Source organism: Oreochromis niloticus, linkage group LG2 (assembly GCF_001858045.2).
Source record: "Oreochromis niloticus isolate F11D_XX linkage group LG2, O_niloticus_UMD_NMBU, whole genome shotgun sequence".
NCBI lineage: Eukaryota > Metazoa > Chordata > Actinopteri > Cichliformes > Cichlidae > Oreochromis > Oreochromis niloticus.
This window is the reverse complement of record NC_031966.2, coordinates 23,345,796-23,361,717: the sequence shown is the minus strand read 5'-3', so window position 1 is coordinate 23,361,717 and position 15,922 is coordinate 23,345,796. Positions and strand designations below refer to the sequence as shown.

At 42.1% G+C, this 15,922-nt stretch overlaps 1 protein-coding gene across 32 annotated transcripts in view; it reads left to right on the top strand.

Moving 5' to 3' along the window:
* Positions 1–15,922, top strand: part of LOC100711027 (protocadherin gamma-C5) — a 285,882-nt gene that overhangs the window by 201,879 nt on the left and 68,081 nt on the right. The window contains exon 1 of one of the 32 annotated variants that reach the window (XM_019366031.2): positions 817–3,457. The exons of 30 other annotated variants lie outside the window; for them this stretch is intronic. In XM_019366031.2, the coding sequence (XP_019221576.1) occupies positions 1,016–3,457 (2,442 nt within the window). In that variant the 5' untranslated portion in view covers positions 817–1,015. Of the gene's footprint in view, positions 1–816; positions 3,458–15,922 lie in introns of those variants that run through there. One more of the 32 variants, XM_019366088.2, reaches the window with a different exon arrangement.

Here is a 15,922-nt window from a genome sequence, read left to right as displayed (position 1 = left end):
ACTTTTTACTTAGTCTTGGCTCTGGCTGTAGTTTCCTTCCTCTTCATCACGTGTTTAGTGGTTATTATATCAGTCAAAATCTACAGGTGGAGACAGTCTCGCATCCTGTATCACTCCAACCTCCCTGTCATTCCATATTATCCACCACGCTACTCAGACACTTTGGGGACAGGGACTCTGCCACATGTGTACAATTACGAGGTGTGCAGGACGACTGACTCCAGAAAGAGTGACTGTAAGTTCGGCAGAGCTGGTAGTCAGAACGTGCTGATAATGGACCCCAGTTCTACAGGAACGATGCAGCGGATACAGAGTGAAAAGAGCATCCTGGATGAACCAGACTCTCCTCTGGAGGTTAGCCTCATGAAATGATACATGGTTTTTTCTGCTTTTTCTGCTTCATGACATTCTGGAGGTAAATAGACAGACATTCCATTAGATGTTAGGAAACTACATCAGTTACAGTTACAATTTTAAACATAACCAGTATCTTTTAGCGTTGATACGTTGCAAAGTTTTTATCAACTCACATCGCAGTTCAGCACCACAGACAGCGACACCTTAATTGTTCAACTTCAGCATTCCAGAGTCCTTTTCATTAAGACTGGACTTAATTTCTGTAATTCGTGTCAGCTTTAATTTAGGATATATTTATTTTGTAATTGCACAATGTAAGTTTTTTTACTAATATGCTTCAATTTAAATTTAGGGTACTCGAGGTTTAGATGAGCCTTAATAGCGTGGCTTTACACTGAATTCATTGTTTTTGAGAATTAATGTTGTAATCTGTATTTTCAACTCAAAGGGTCGCTGTTGGCAAGGGTGTTGCGATTTGGCTGGATGTTTTTTATTCCTCTGTGTCTTCCCTTTTGCGTGGAAATATTCGACGTACAGACAGAAAGACTGTTCGGGTTTATAAGAAGCACTTCAAAGAATTCTATACCTGCATTCACCGTTTGATTCTTATAATTGGAATGCGAACGATTTTTTTTTTTTCTGTCTTCATACTCTCTCCATGACAAATGCTTCTTTTTTTAGTGGAGAAGGAACGGAAATCGGGTCGTGCAGAACAATGAGACGGCAAGTACTGTTGTTTCTCTCAGCCCTGTGTCTCAAATACGTGCTCGGGCAGGTCAGCTACTCCATTCCCGAAGAAATGGCCAAAGGCTCTGTAGTTGGCAACATAGCTCATGATTTAGGTTTAGATCTTAAAAGGTTGAAATCAGGTAACGCTCGCGTTTACACGGGCGGCGGTGTCGAATACATAGGGCTGAATAAAGAAAGGGGGGTCCTGCTTGTCCAGCAGCGGATAGACAGAGAGGCTTTATGCGGAGAGACGACGCCTTGTGCTTTACATTTCCAGTTAATTTTGGAAAATCCATTGGAACTGTTTCGCGTAACAGTGGAGGTTACAGACATAAATGATAATACCCCCACTTTTACCAATTCAGAAAAACGTTTCGAAATTAGCGAGTCCGCTGTGATAGGATCGAAATTCGTGTTAGAGAAAGCAGTAGATTCCGACATAGGGATGAATGGTTTACAACAGTACTTACTTGCTCCAAGTGATCATTTTGTATTAAAACTAGAAAGTCAGCCAGACGGAAGTAAAAAGGTGGAAATGGTTCTACAGAAGCCTTTAGACCGAGAAAAGAAGGATTATTTGTCCCTGCTGTTAACTGCTATGGATGGAGGAGAGCCGCAGATGTCAGGGACAATGCAGATATTTGTCACTGTATTAGATGCGAATGATAATGCACCGACATTTGCCAAACCGTTATATAGAGCAAAACTGCAAGAAAATTCTCCTAAAGGCACCAGTGTTACAACTGTAAGTGCATCTGATAAAGACATCGGTTCAAATGGAGAATTATCATATCTGATATCTACAAGCAAACGTATTGTATCTGAACTGTTTAATATCAATCTAAAGACTGGTGAAATTATCCTAGTTGGGGAAATAGATTATGAAAAAGCAAACTCTTATCAAATTGATATTGAAGTTGTAGACAGCGGTGGGCTCTCTGATTCAGCGAAAGTGATAGTTGATCTTATTGATGTAAATGACAACAATCCTCAAATAAACATTGTTTCTAAAACAGAGTCCATATCAGAGAACTCACCAACAAATACTGTAATTGCTATGTTAAGCATAAACGATCCAGATTCCGAGATTAACGGGAATGTTGTGTGTGATATAAATGATAACATTCCCTTCAAAATACAGACTACTATAAATGGGTTTTATACCCTAGTTATGGAGGTTGATTTAGACAGAGAAATGGCTTCGCAATATAACATCACTGTGACCTGCTCTGATGAGGGAGTGCCCTCCCTCTCCAGCAGCGTCACTCTCACCTTACAGATCTCAGACGTTAATGATAACGCACCTGTCTTTGAGAGGAGCTCATATGAGGCCTACATTGTAGAAAACAACACACCGGGCCTCTCTATATTCACAGTCAAAGCCACAGACGCTGACTGGAACCAGAATGCCCGTGTTTCTTACATACTGGAGGACTCCTCCGTTAACGGAGTGCCAGTCTCCTCGTATGTGTCCGTTAGTGCTGATAGTGGAGTCATCCATGCAGTGCGCTCTTTTGACTACGAGCAGATCAAAGATTTCCACTTCCGCGTAAAAGCGCAGGATGGAGGCTCTCCTCCACTCAGCAGCAACGTGACTGTGAAAATAATGATCCAAGACCAGAACGACAACCCACCTCAGGTTCTGTACCCAGTCCAGACTGGTGGCTCTCTGGTGGCTGAAATGGTGCCTCGTTCAGCAGATGTGGGCTATCTGGTGACGAAAGTGGTGGCTGTTGATGTGGACTCTGGACAGAATGCCTGGCTCTCCTATAAACTGCAGAAAGCTACAGACAGGGCCCTGTTTGAAGTGGGCTTACAGAATGGAGAAATCAGAACTATCCGCCAAGTCACTGATAAAGATGCTGTCAAACAAAGACTGACTGTTATAGTGGAGGACAACGGGCAGCCCTCTCGTTCAGCTACAGTCATTGTTAACGTGGCGGTGGCGGACAGCTTCCCTGAAGTGCTGTCGGAGTTCACTGAGTTGACACACGACAAGGAGTACAATGACAACCTGACTTTTTACTTAGTCTTGGCTCTGGCTGTAGTTTCCTTCCTCTTCATCACGTGTTTAGTGGTTATTATATCAGTCAAAATCTACAGATGGAGACAGTCTCGCATCCTGTATCACTCCAACCTGCCTGTCATTCCATATTATCCACCACGTTACTCAGACACTTTGGGCACAGGGACTCTGCCACATGTGTACAATTACGAGGTGTGCAAGACGACTGACTCCAGAAAGAGTGACTGTAAGTTCGGCAGAGCTGGTAGTCAGAACGTGCTGATAATGGACCCCAGTTCTACAGGAACGATGCAGCGGATACAGAGTGAAAAGAGCATCCTGGATGAACCAGACTCTCCCCTGGAGGTTAGTTATATAATGATCTTGCCAATTTTGAAGCTAAACTTTTTTTCTGTTTCTCATAGTTTTTACTAAGAACCAACTAGCGCTAGTCAAGAGTCAGCACCATGGACAGAGGCACTTTACTTGTTCCATCGCTTTTGACAATGGGTGTCTATCTTAACGTATTGATGTTTTGTCAACATGTGAAGGTATGTTTGTATTTGACGTTTAGTTATTGGTGATGGTGTAAAATTTTAACATAAATCGTTTCGTCTCTTTTTGCCAAGACACGTCGAAAGACTGTAACTCAATATAAACTTGGCGGGGGGGTCTATCTATCTCATGTATTTCGCTTTGTTGAATTTGTGATGTTACAATATTTTTAAGTAACCCGTCACATATCATCATGACTTAATAGTTCAGTTCAGTTGTATACGTAAAGAATTTAGACTCTGTGATCTGTTGAACTAAAATACTTTATAAATGAACTAGTATTCTCTAGTGTTGCAGACGTTAACTCTTTTATGGGCTGCGTTATCCTGGTTTTTGTAAAAACAATTAGCCTTCGTGCATAACAGGGTTTTGCTTTAGTTTTTCCAGGCGTTTTCTGTAGTTCCTAATTTTGTACTCGTAGGGCCGCTGTTGGCCAGTGTGTTGATATTTCAGGGCACATTTAAAGAGAAACCTCGCTCGCCATGATGATATCACAGAGAGAAAGACGTCGTGTTCAAACGTCGGAGATCATTTTAACTAGAGTCGTTTTCAACCTTTCTTTAACCGATTCAAATGGTTTCGGAGTGATGTCTGTGTTTTATCACCTGTAAGGGACATTCGGTAATTGTGGATAATAATTTTTTCCTGCTAATTTTCCTGGGGAACAGTTCGAACAGAACAATGAAATGGCAAGCGCTGTTGTTTTCCTTGGTCTTTTATCTCGGTCCAGTCATCGGCCAAATCAGCTACTCTATTCCCGAGGAGATGCCGAGTGGCTCTTTAGTCGGTAATATTGCCCAGGATTTGGGTTTGGATACAAAACGACTGAAATCTGGAAGAGCTCGCGTTTATACGGGCGACGGTGTGGAATATATTGAGCTAAACGGGGAACGCGGAGTTCTTCTAATCAAAGAGATGATCGACAGAGAAGCGATTTGCAGGCAGACAACGCCTTGTGCTTTACATTTTCAGATCATTTTAGAAAACCCTATGGAGTTTTACAGTGTCACAGTCGAGATTATAGACATAAATGACAACCCCCCCACCTTTGAGAAAAGCGAGGTAACCTTTAAAATCAGTGAATCTGCTGTAATCGGAGGAAAATTTGTTCTGGACAGAGCAATAGATCTTGATGTCGGCAAAAATGGTCTTCAGAAATATGAGCTTAAACCTACCGATAATTTTGTACTGAAAGGGGACAGTCAAGGTAGTGGAACGGAAAAGGCTGAAATGATTTTACAGAAGCCTCTTGACAGAGAAAAGGAAGAGTCGATATCACTAGTTCTAACAGCCTTTGATGGCGGAGATCCGCAAATGTCAGGTACAATTCGAATTTTCATCACGGTATTAGATGCTAATGATAATGCGCCTGTCTTCACACAGTCCACCTACACAGCCACTGTTTTTGAAAACGCCCCGGAAGGGACAGTTGTCACGAGTGTTAGTGCGTCAGATGCAGATCACGGATCAAATGGTAGAATAAAGTATTCCATTACGAACAGTTTAGATCAAGCGCATGCCTTGTTTCAGATACATGAAGAAAGCGGAGAAATAAAATTGATTGGAAACATTGATTATGAAAATGCACGAAATTACCATATTAACATACGTGCAAGTGATGATGGTGGACTTACAGATTCGTGCAAAGTTGTCGTTGAAGTGGTGGATATAAACGACAACAAGCCAACGATTAATATAATGTCAAAATCAAATATGATATCTGAACACTCTAAACCTAACACTGTTGTTGCGATGATGAATGTTCAAGACCCAGATTCAAATGAAAACGGCAAAGTCCACTGTTTTATCAATGATAATACACATTTGTCTATTAAGTCAGCATCCCATAATTTCTACAGCTTAGTAACAGACAGTGATTTAGATAGAGAGAGAACCTCTGAGTATAACATCATTGTGACCTGCTCTGATGAGGGAGTGCCCTCCCTCTCCAGCAGCGTCACTCTCACCTTACAGATCTCAGACGTTAATGACAACGCACCCGTCTTTGAGAGGAGCTCATATGAGGCCTATATTGTAGAAAACAACACACCGGGTCTCTCTATATTCACAGTGAAAGCCACAGACGCTGACTGGAACCAGAATGCCCGTGTTTCTTACATACTGGAGGACTCCTCCGTTAACGGAGTGCCAGTCTCCTCATATGTGTCCGTTAGTGCTGATAGTGGAGTCATCCATGCAGTGCGCTCTTTTGACTACGAGCAAATCAAAGATTTCCACTTCCGCGTAAAAGCGCAGGATGGAGGCTCTCCTCCACTCAGCAGCAACGTGACTGTGAAAATAATGATCCAGGACCAGAATGACAATCCCCCTCAGGTTCTGTACCCAGTCCAGACTGGTGGCTCTCTGGTGGCTGAAATGGTGCCTCGTTCAGCAGATGTGGGCTATCTGGTGACGAAAGTGGTGGCTGTTGATGTGGACTCTGGACAGAATGCCTGGCTCTCCTATAAACTGCAGAAAGCCACAGACAGGGCGCTGTTTGAAGTGGGCTTACAGAATGGAGAAATCAGAACTATCCGCCAAGTCACTGATAAAGATGCTGTCAAACAAAGACTGACTGTTATAGTGGAGGACAACGGGCAGCCCTCCCGTTCAGCTACAGTCGTTGTTAATGTGGCGGTGGCGGACAGCTTCCCTGAAGTGCTTTCGGAGTTCACTGAGTTGACACACGACAAGGAGTACAATGACAACCTGACTTTTTACTTAGTCTTGGCTCTGGCTGTAGTTTCCTTCCTCTTCATCACGTGTTTAGTGGTTATTATATCAGTCAAAATCTACAGGTGGAGACAGTCTCGCATCCTGTATCACTCCAACCTGCCTGTCATTCCATATTATCCACCACGTTACTCAGACACTTTGGGGACAGGGACTCTGCCACATGTGTACAATTACGAGGTGTGCAGGACGACTGACTCCAGAAAGAGTGACTGTAAGTTCGGCAGAGCTGGTAGTCAGAATGTGCTGATAATGGACCCGAGTTCTACAGGAACAATACAGCGGATACAGAGTGAAAAGAGCATCCTGGATGAACCAGACTCTCCTCTGGAGGTTAGACTTACATGCTGATATTTCATACTTTTGGAATCTTTGCACTGTTTTCGAACTGTCAAGTGACTTATGACTTTTTCAGTATCTAGGTTCATTTGTGCTTTCTTATTTGTTTTGTTACCACATGTCAGTGTCAACCAGTACAGACTGCATATATTCCATGTGCTTGTCTTTGGAGTTTTAGCATTACTACCTGTAGGAGCCATATGTGAGTCTTTCCTTTTTTGGATTAAGAGGGTTGGTTTAAATGCACACACTGTATTGGTGCACGGTTCTGGGGCGTGACTCATGGGTGTGTATTAGATGATAAATGTGGTTGCACTCACCTGTTCAGAGCACCTGCTGTTTGATGAGCAGAAAGGTAGGGTGGGCATTTGGGGAAACTTTCTGTTGACCGCAGCTTGATGTATAGTTTAATGCACTAGTTGATGCCGTAGTCTGATGTTGCAGTTTGGCATAACAATTGGTGTAATATTTTGTCAGTTGCAGTCCTGTTTGTTTGTGCAGTCTCTGCATTTGTAATACATTTGATCCAATGTACTGAGTTGTGGGTTTGGACAGTACAATGTGGAATAAAAGGAACAAATAGCTCAGAAGTGCATTTTATATGTTTATTGTTGCGCGTAGTCAGTATCCTCATGTTTAGCCCGCCGCGGCCGTTGGTGTTGGAGGAGCCGCAACACCACCAGTGAATATGCTTACATGAAGTCACTAACCTTTGAACCTATTTGGCATTAGGTATGAAGCATTAGTTTTAATTATTAAAACACTTAAATGGTTTCATTGTCAGTTGTGTAATCTAATCTAATCTGTAACAGATTAGATTATCTAAAAGCTTTAAAGTTTATTAGTCATAACAATAATAATAATAATAATAATAATAATAATAATAATAATAATAATTGTCGTTGTTGTTGTTGTTGTTTTCCATGAGCATCATCATCCTCATTCCAGATTTTGCTGTTTGGTCTGTTGAACAGAAAGGGCCGCTATTGGCCCGAGTATGGCAGCGTTCGTCAACGCTGAAAAATGTACCTCCCCTTTAGATTTGCACACTGGTAGACAATGAAACGCACAGTAACCGCCTGTTCTCTTTTATAAGGAATACCGCTTACGGAGATCGAAAACTGTTATTCTTTTTTCGCTGAAACTGTCTTTGAGATATGGTCGGATTTATTATCATGATTCGTGTGGATTGCAGTTGTATTAAAAGGACACAGGATTATCCCTGCAAAGCAATGAGGCGGCAAGTACTGTTGTTCTTGGTTTTCTCTCTCACCTCGGTGTTCGGGCAGGTCAGTTACTCCATTCCTGAGGAAATGGAGAAAGGGTCTTTAGTGTGTAATGTGGCTCAGGATTTAGGTTTAGACATTAAAAGGCTGAAATCCGGCAGAGCGCGCGTTCATTCTGGAGATAGTGCCGAATATATTGAGCTGAATAGAGACCGTGGTGTCCTCCTTATAAAAGAAAGGATAGACAGAGAAACGCTGTGTGGCGACACGACGCCCTGTGCTTTACTTTTACAGTTGATTCTGGAAAATCCGATGGAACTGTTTCGAATAACAATAGAAATCACAGATATTAATGACAATGCTCCCAGCTTTGCATCGAGCGAAAAGCGCTTCGAAATCAGCGAGTCAGCCATCATTGGGTCTAAATTTGTGCTGGAGAAAGCCATCGATGCTGACATCGGTACAAATGGTCTCCAGAGCTATTCGCTTAATCCAACAAACAACTTTGCGCTGAAATTAGAGAACCAAGCGGATGGGAGTAAGAAGGTGGAAATGATTCTACAGAAGCCTCTAGATCGAGAGCAAGAACAACATATATTGTTATTATTAACTGCTCTGGATGGCGGGCAGCCGCGTATGTCAGGTACAATGCAGATCACTGTTAACGTGTTGGATGTAAACGACAATGCACCAGTTTTCACTAAGCCAGTATATAAAGCAACAATAACCGAGAATTCACCGGCTGGAACCAGCGTTATAACTGTTAGAGCATCTGACAAAGATGGAGGCTCTAACGGGGAAATATCATACGCAATTTCCAATAGCAAACGTCGTTTATCAGATTTATTTCAGATTGATAGAAAAACTGGAGAGGTTATCCTGATCGGTCAAATAGACTATGAAAAAACGAAGCTCTTCCAAATAGATATAGAAGCTACGGACAATGGTGGGCTCTCTGATTCCAGTAAGATTCTCTTAGATATTACTGATGTCAATGACAACAGCCCTCAGCTGAAAATACTCTCTAAGTCAGATGCCATTTTAGAAGACTCACCTGAGAGTACTGTAATTGCAATGCTAAGCGTAAATGACCCTGACTCTGACAGGAATGGAGAGGTGAAGTGTAATATGAATGATGACGTTCCTTTTAAAATACTGAACACCATCAATGGCTTTTACAGTTTGCTGACAGAGGTTGCTTTAGACAGAGAAGTTGCGCCTCATTATAATATCACTGTGACCTGCACTGATGAGGGGGTGCCCTCTCTTTCCAGCAGTGTCACTCTCACCTTACAGATCTCAGACGTTAATGATAACCCACCTGTCTTTGAGAGGAGCTCATATGAGGCCTACATTGTAGAAAACAACACGCCAGGTCTCTCTATATTCACAGTCAAAGCCACAGACGCTGACTGGAACCAGAATGCCCGTGTTTCTTACATACTGGAGGACTCCTCCGTTAACGGAGTGCCAGTCTCCTCGTATGTGTCCGTTAGTGCTGATAGTGGAGTCATCCATGCAGTGCGCTCTTTTGACTACGAGCAGATCAAAGATTTCCACTTCCGCGTAAAAGCGCAGGATGGAGGCTCTCCTCCACTCAGCAGCAACGTGACTGTGAAAATAATGATCCGAGACCAGAACGACAACCCACCTCAGGTTCTGTACCCAGTCCAGACTGGTGGCTCTCTGGTGGCTGAAATGGTGCCTCGTTCAGCAGATGTGGGCTATCTGGTGACGAAAGTGGTAGCTGTTGATGTGGACTCTGGACAGAATGCCTGGCTCTCCTATAAACTGCAGAAAGCCACAGACAGGGCGCTGTTTGAAGTGGGCTTACAGAATGGAGAAATCAGAACTATCCGCCAAGTCACTGATAAAGATGCTGTCAAACAAAGACTGACTGTTATAGTGGAGGACAATGGGCAGCCCTCTCGTTCAGCTACAGTCATTGTTAACGTGGCGGTGGCGGACAGCTTCCCTGAAGTGCTGTCGGAGTTCACTGAGTTGACACACGACAAGGAGTACAATGACAACCTGACTTTTTACTTAGTCTTGGCTCTGGCTGTAGTTTCCTTCCTCTTCATCACGTGTTTAGTGGTTATTATATCAGTCAAAATCTACAGGTGGAGACAGTCTCGCATCCTGTATCACTCCAACCTCCCTGTCATTCCATATTATCCACCACGTTACTCAGACACTTTGGGCACAGGGACTCTGCCACACGTTTACAATTACGAGGTGTGCAAGACGACTGACTCCAGAAAGAGTGACTGTAAGTTCGGCAGAGCTGGTAGTCAGAACGTGCTGATAATGGATCCCAGTTCTACAGGAACGATGCAGCGGATACAGAGTGAAAAGAGCATCCTGGATGAACTAGACTCTCCACTGGAGGTTAGTTATATAATGATCTTGCCAACTTTGAAATGTTAACTTTTTTACTGTCTGAACCAGACTTTTGTTTCTGGATGAACCAGACTCTCCTATACAGGTTTGTCATTTGGGTTTAAATTTTTTTTTTAAAATCTGTGTGCATGTATGAGGTACTATTTTGTGAAAAAACGCGAGTCCGACACCGATTCAGCACCTTGGACAGTGACAAATAGAGCACAGTTCTACATTGTTCCTTTTTTTATGCGCTTCTTGTATATATTTGTATGCCTGGAGTAAATTCTTGTTTTTTCAACAATCTCTCGTTTCCATTCTGTGTGAATGAATTTCTATAGTTACGTTCATTCCATTGTCGCTCAAGATGAGAAAACGCCGTTTGTTTTTTCTGTCATCCTCCTCATTTTCATTATAGACAAGCACTGGCTTTTTTCTACTTCTTTTTTGTCCTTCGTCTTCTACTGTTTGTCTCGTGTACTTTCACATTGTGAACTCATCGCGCCGCTGTTGCACAATCTGTCGAGTTATTGAATTTCTTTAATAACACATCCACCCAGTCAACATCCCGACGAAGCACACTCAGACATAGAACGCACGGTTTGGGAATCAGATCAAATCCAAGGGCAGCTTAAAACGGATTCCTACTGTAAGGGCTGGATTAAAACAGATTCCTTTTTATCTTTTCTATTCATTTTGCTGGAATTTTAATCGTTAAACGGAATAAAACAACATAGCCGTGGTGTGACAGCGGTGTCGGACAGAACAATGGAACGGCAAGTACTGATAATCTCCATTTTCTGCCTCAGTTATGTGGTCGGGCAGGTTAGCTATTCAATTCCAGAGGAACTGGCGAAAGGATCTTTGGTCGGCAATATAGCCCAAGATTTAGGTTTAGATGTCAAACGTCTTAGGTCAGGTAAAGCTCGTCTCTATACCGGAGACAGCGCTCAGTACATCGAGCTGAATAGAGAAAGAGGAGTCCTCATCATTAAAGAAAAAATAGACCGCGAAGTCCTGTGCAGACAGACAACGCCTTGTGCTTTACATTTTCAAATAACGTTAGAGAGCCCACTGGAATTATTCCCAGTTACGGTTGAAATTACCGATGTTAATGATAATGCTCCCGTTTTCCAAAAGGAGGAGAGAGTGTTTGAAATCAGCGAATCAGCGATCGTCGGCTCTAAGTTTATGCTAGAAAAAGCAATAGACCCAGATATCGGACTGAATGGTCTGCAGAGATACACTCTTAAGCCGAGTGACAATTTTGTACTTAAATTGCACGCACAAAGTGATGGAAGCAAGAAAGTAGAAATGATTTTACAGAAGCCATTGGACCGAGAGAAACAAGAACATATATCTTTAGTTTTGACTGCGGAAGATGGAGGTGAACCGCAAATGACAGGAACAATGAAAATCTATGTTACCGTATTAGATGTAAATGACAATGCACCTGCTTTTAGTAAACCCGTTTATAAAGCAAGCATTACGGAAAACTCTGTAAAGGGAACACTTGTTACTAAAGTGACGGCTTCTGACGTAGACAAAGGCACAAATGGAGAGGTGACCTATGTAATCGGAAATAGTATGGATACAGTTTCAAAGTTATTTCATATTAATAGTGAAGGTGATGTGATATTAGATAGTCCGATTGACTACGAAATTGAAAAAAATTATAACATAGACATAGAAGCAATCGATCAAGGTGGACTCTCTGACTCAAGTAAACTAATCATCGATGTAATTGACGTGAATGACAATAGACCGGTTGTAAATATGATTTCAGCTTCAGGCTCAATACCGGAGGACTCAGCCCGCAAGACAGTAATAGCTTTAATGAGCGTAAATGACCCTGATTCTGGAAATAATGGGAAAGTGAATTGCGTGATAAATGAAAATATTCCATTTGAAATTAAATTTACATCTAACAATTTCTATAGTTTAGTAACAGACCGTGATTTAGACAGAGAGAGAGCCTCTGAGTATAACATCACTGTGATCTGCACTGATGAGGGAGTGCCCTCCCTCTCCAGCAGTGTCACTCTCACCTTACAGATCTCAGACGTTAATGATAACCCACCTGTCTTTGAGAGGAGCTCATATGAGGCCTACATCGTAGAAAACAACACACCGGGTCTCTCTGTGTTCACAGTGAAAGCCACAGACGATGATTGGAACCAGAATGCCCGTGTTTCTTACATACTTGAGGACTCCTCCGTTAACGGAGTGCCAGTCTCCTCATATGTGTCCGTTAGTGCTGATAGTGGAGTCATCCATGCAGTGCGCTCTTTTGACTACGAGCAGATCAAAGATTTCCACTTCCGCGTAAAAGCGCAGGATGGAGGCTCTCCTCCACTCAGCAGCAATGCGAATGTGAAAATAATGATCCAAGACCAGAACGACAACCCCCCTCAGGTTCTGTACCCAGTCCAGACTGGTGGCTCTCTGGTGGCTGAAATGGTGCCTCGTTCAGCAGATGTGGGCTATCTGGTGACTAAAGTGGTGGCTGTTGATGTGGACTCTGGACAGAATGCCTGGCTCTCCTATAAACTGCAGAAAGCCACAGACAGGGCCCTGTTTGAAGTGGGCTTACAGAATGGAGAAATCAGAACTATCCGCCAAGTCACTGATAAAGATGCTGTCAAACAAAGACTGACTGTTATAGTGGAGGACAACGGGCAGCCCTCTCGTTCAGCTACAGTCATTGTTAACGTGGCGGTGGCGGACAGTTTCCCTGAAGTGCTGTCGGAGTTCACTGAGTTGACACACGACAAGGAGTACAATGACAACCTGACTTTTTACTTAGTCTTGGCTCTGGCTGTAGTTTCCTTCCTCTTCATCACGTGTTTAGTGGTTATTATATCAGTCAAAATCTACAGGTGGAGACAGTCTCGCATCCTGTATCACTCCAACCTGCCTGTCATTCCATATTATCCACCACGTTACTCAGACACTTTGGGGACAGGGACTCTGCCACATGTGTACAATTACGAGGTGTGCAGGACAACTGACTCCAGAAAGAGTGACTGTAAGTTCGGCAGAGCTGGTAGTCAGAACATGCTGATAATGGACCCCAGTTCTACAGGAACGGTGCAGCGGATACAGAGTGAAAAGAGCATCCTGGATGAACCAGACTCTCCTCTAGAGGTTAGCATTTCTGAATAATACGTTTCTGAATAATCGTTATGTTGCACATTGAAGTGGTTGGAAAGATAAAACTACACTTGTATTTTCTCCCATTATCTTGTTTTTATCATTTTAGCCATTTCATAAGTTGATAAAAGTATTATAAACCAATTTATATGTTGCAATTTTTGTGCAAAACTAAGCAATATTGCTGTGTTGATCTATATATACCAGGGTATTCCAAACCCAGCTAAGCCATATTTTAGTACTTATTTTTCATATTAGTAGTGGAAATATTTTAGGACATTTTAATAGTGTATTGGAATAGTTATTGAAAACGGCATTTTATTGCCTAAAAAAGTGATATCAGTTATAACAGGCTTTCCTGTAAAGATGAGAATGTTACAACACATAAGCCCCATTTCTGCTGCATTTGCTCACCATGTTTTATTCAATCGCTGACAGCGTGTTTATCCTGTATCTGTGTACATGTGTGTCAATTTCTTCTGTTTTTTGTTTGTTTTTTGTTTTGTTTTTTTCAATCTTGGGGAATTCCCTACACCAACCTTTTTTTCTTGCGATATCTTTAATGCACTTTCAATTGCATTTAACGACATAGAATACCAGTTGACAGTATAAAATCGTTTAACTTTAATATTTTTGAGATGGCTCCAAATGGGGTTATTTTTATTTATTTTTTTATCTTTTCTCCTGTAGTTTTGCCTTCTGTACTCTTAGGGACGCTGTAGTCCAGCATGTTACTCTGCAAGCGTACGTTGTCAACAGTTCCTCCCCAATCTTATAACCCCAGCGACAGGAGGCACATACTGGATAGAGGACACGACGTTTTCGGGTGGATGGGAAAACATGTCTCGGTTATTGTTTTGTTCTTTGTCGAGGAATATGCATTGACTTTCTGATGTTCCTTGGGAATAAAGGTTGACGCATTTTATTCAGCAGAAAAACAACGTGTGTTTCTGCCTGTGCCATATTACCGAGGAGAACAATGAAACGGCAAGTACCGTTTTTTGTCTCGTTCCTTTTTGTCAGCTCCGTTTTTGGGCATGTCAGGTACTCCATTAACGAGGAAATGTCAGTGGGTTCCGTAATTGGAAGAATAGCACAAGATTTGGGTTTGGACGTAGAGAAATTAAAGTCACGCAAGGCTCGTGTGTTTTTTGGTGATAGCAGAGAATATATTGAGCTAAATAAAGACAGGGGAGTCCTCCTTATCAAAGAAAGAATAGACAGAGAGACGCTCTGTGGTCAGATGATTCCATGTGCTCTACAATTCCAAATTATTTTAGAGAAACCTATTGAATTTTACAGAGTACATGTTGAAATTGTGGATATAAATGATAATGCCCCCCTTTTCGAAAAAGGGGATATTAAATTTAAAATAAGCGAGTCTGCAGTCATCGGGTCGAAATTTGATTTAGAAAGGGCGGTGGATTTGGATGTGGGAATTAACGGTCTCCAAAACTACATCCTCAAACCGACTGATAATTTTGCTCTTAAATTACACAATCAGGCAGACGGCTCCCGAAATGTTGAGATGGTTTTAAAACAGCCTCTTGACAGAGAGAAAACTGAACATTTATCTTTAGTGTTGACGGCCGTAGATGGAGGAGAACCTCAGCTGTCAGGGACAATGCAGATTCAGATCACGGTGTTAGATGTTAATGATAATGCACCCGTTTTCACGAAGTCGGTATACAAAGCTAATGTCGCAGAAAATTCACCAAGAGGCACAGTTGTGACTATAGTCAGTGCATCAGATGCTGATTATGGATCAAATGGACGAATAACGTATTCGATCAGAAATACTTTAGACGATGTCAGACAATTGTTTGAGGTAAATGAACACACAGGCGAGGTTAGATTAACAGGAAATATTGACTACGAAAAGTCAAACAATTATCGGATAAATGTGCGTGCAAGTGATGACGGAGGACTAACGGACACATGCAAAGTAATAGTTGACGTTATAGATGTGAACGATAATCACCCTATTATTAACATAATGTCTGAAACAAATGTTATATCTGAAGATATCAAAAGCAACACTGTAGTGACAATAATTAATATTCAAGACATAGACGACAGCGAGAATGGCAAAGTCAGCTGCACAATAAATGAAAATATTCCGTTCATATTACAATCAACGGAAAATAATTTCTATAGTTTAGTAACAGACAGTGATTTAGACAGAGAGAGAGCCTCTGAGTATAACATCACTGTGATCTGCACTGATGAGGGAGTGCCCTCCCTCTCCAGCAGTGTCACTCTCACCTTACAGATCTCAGACGTTAATGATAACCCACCTGTCTTTGAGAGGAGCTCATGTGAGGCCTACATCGTAGAAAACAACACACCGGGTCTCTCTATATTCACAGTCAAAGCCACAGACGCTGACTGGAACCAGAATGCCCGTGTTTCTTACATACTGGAGGACTCCTCCGTTAACGGAGTG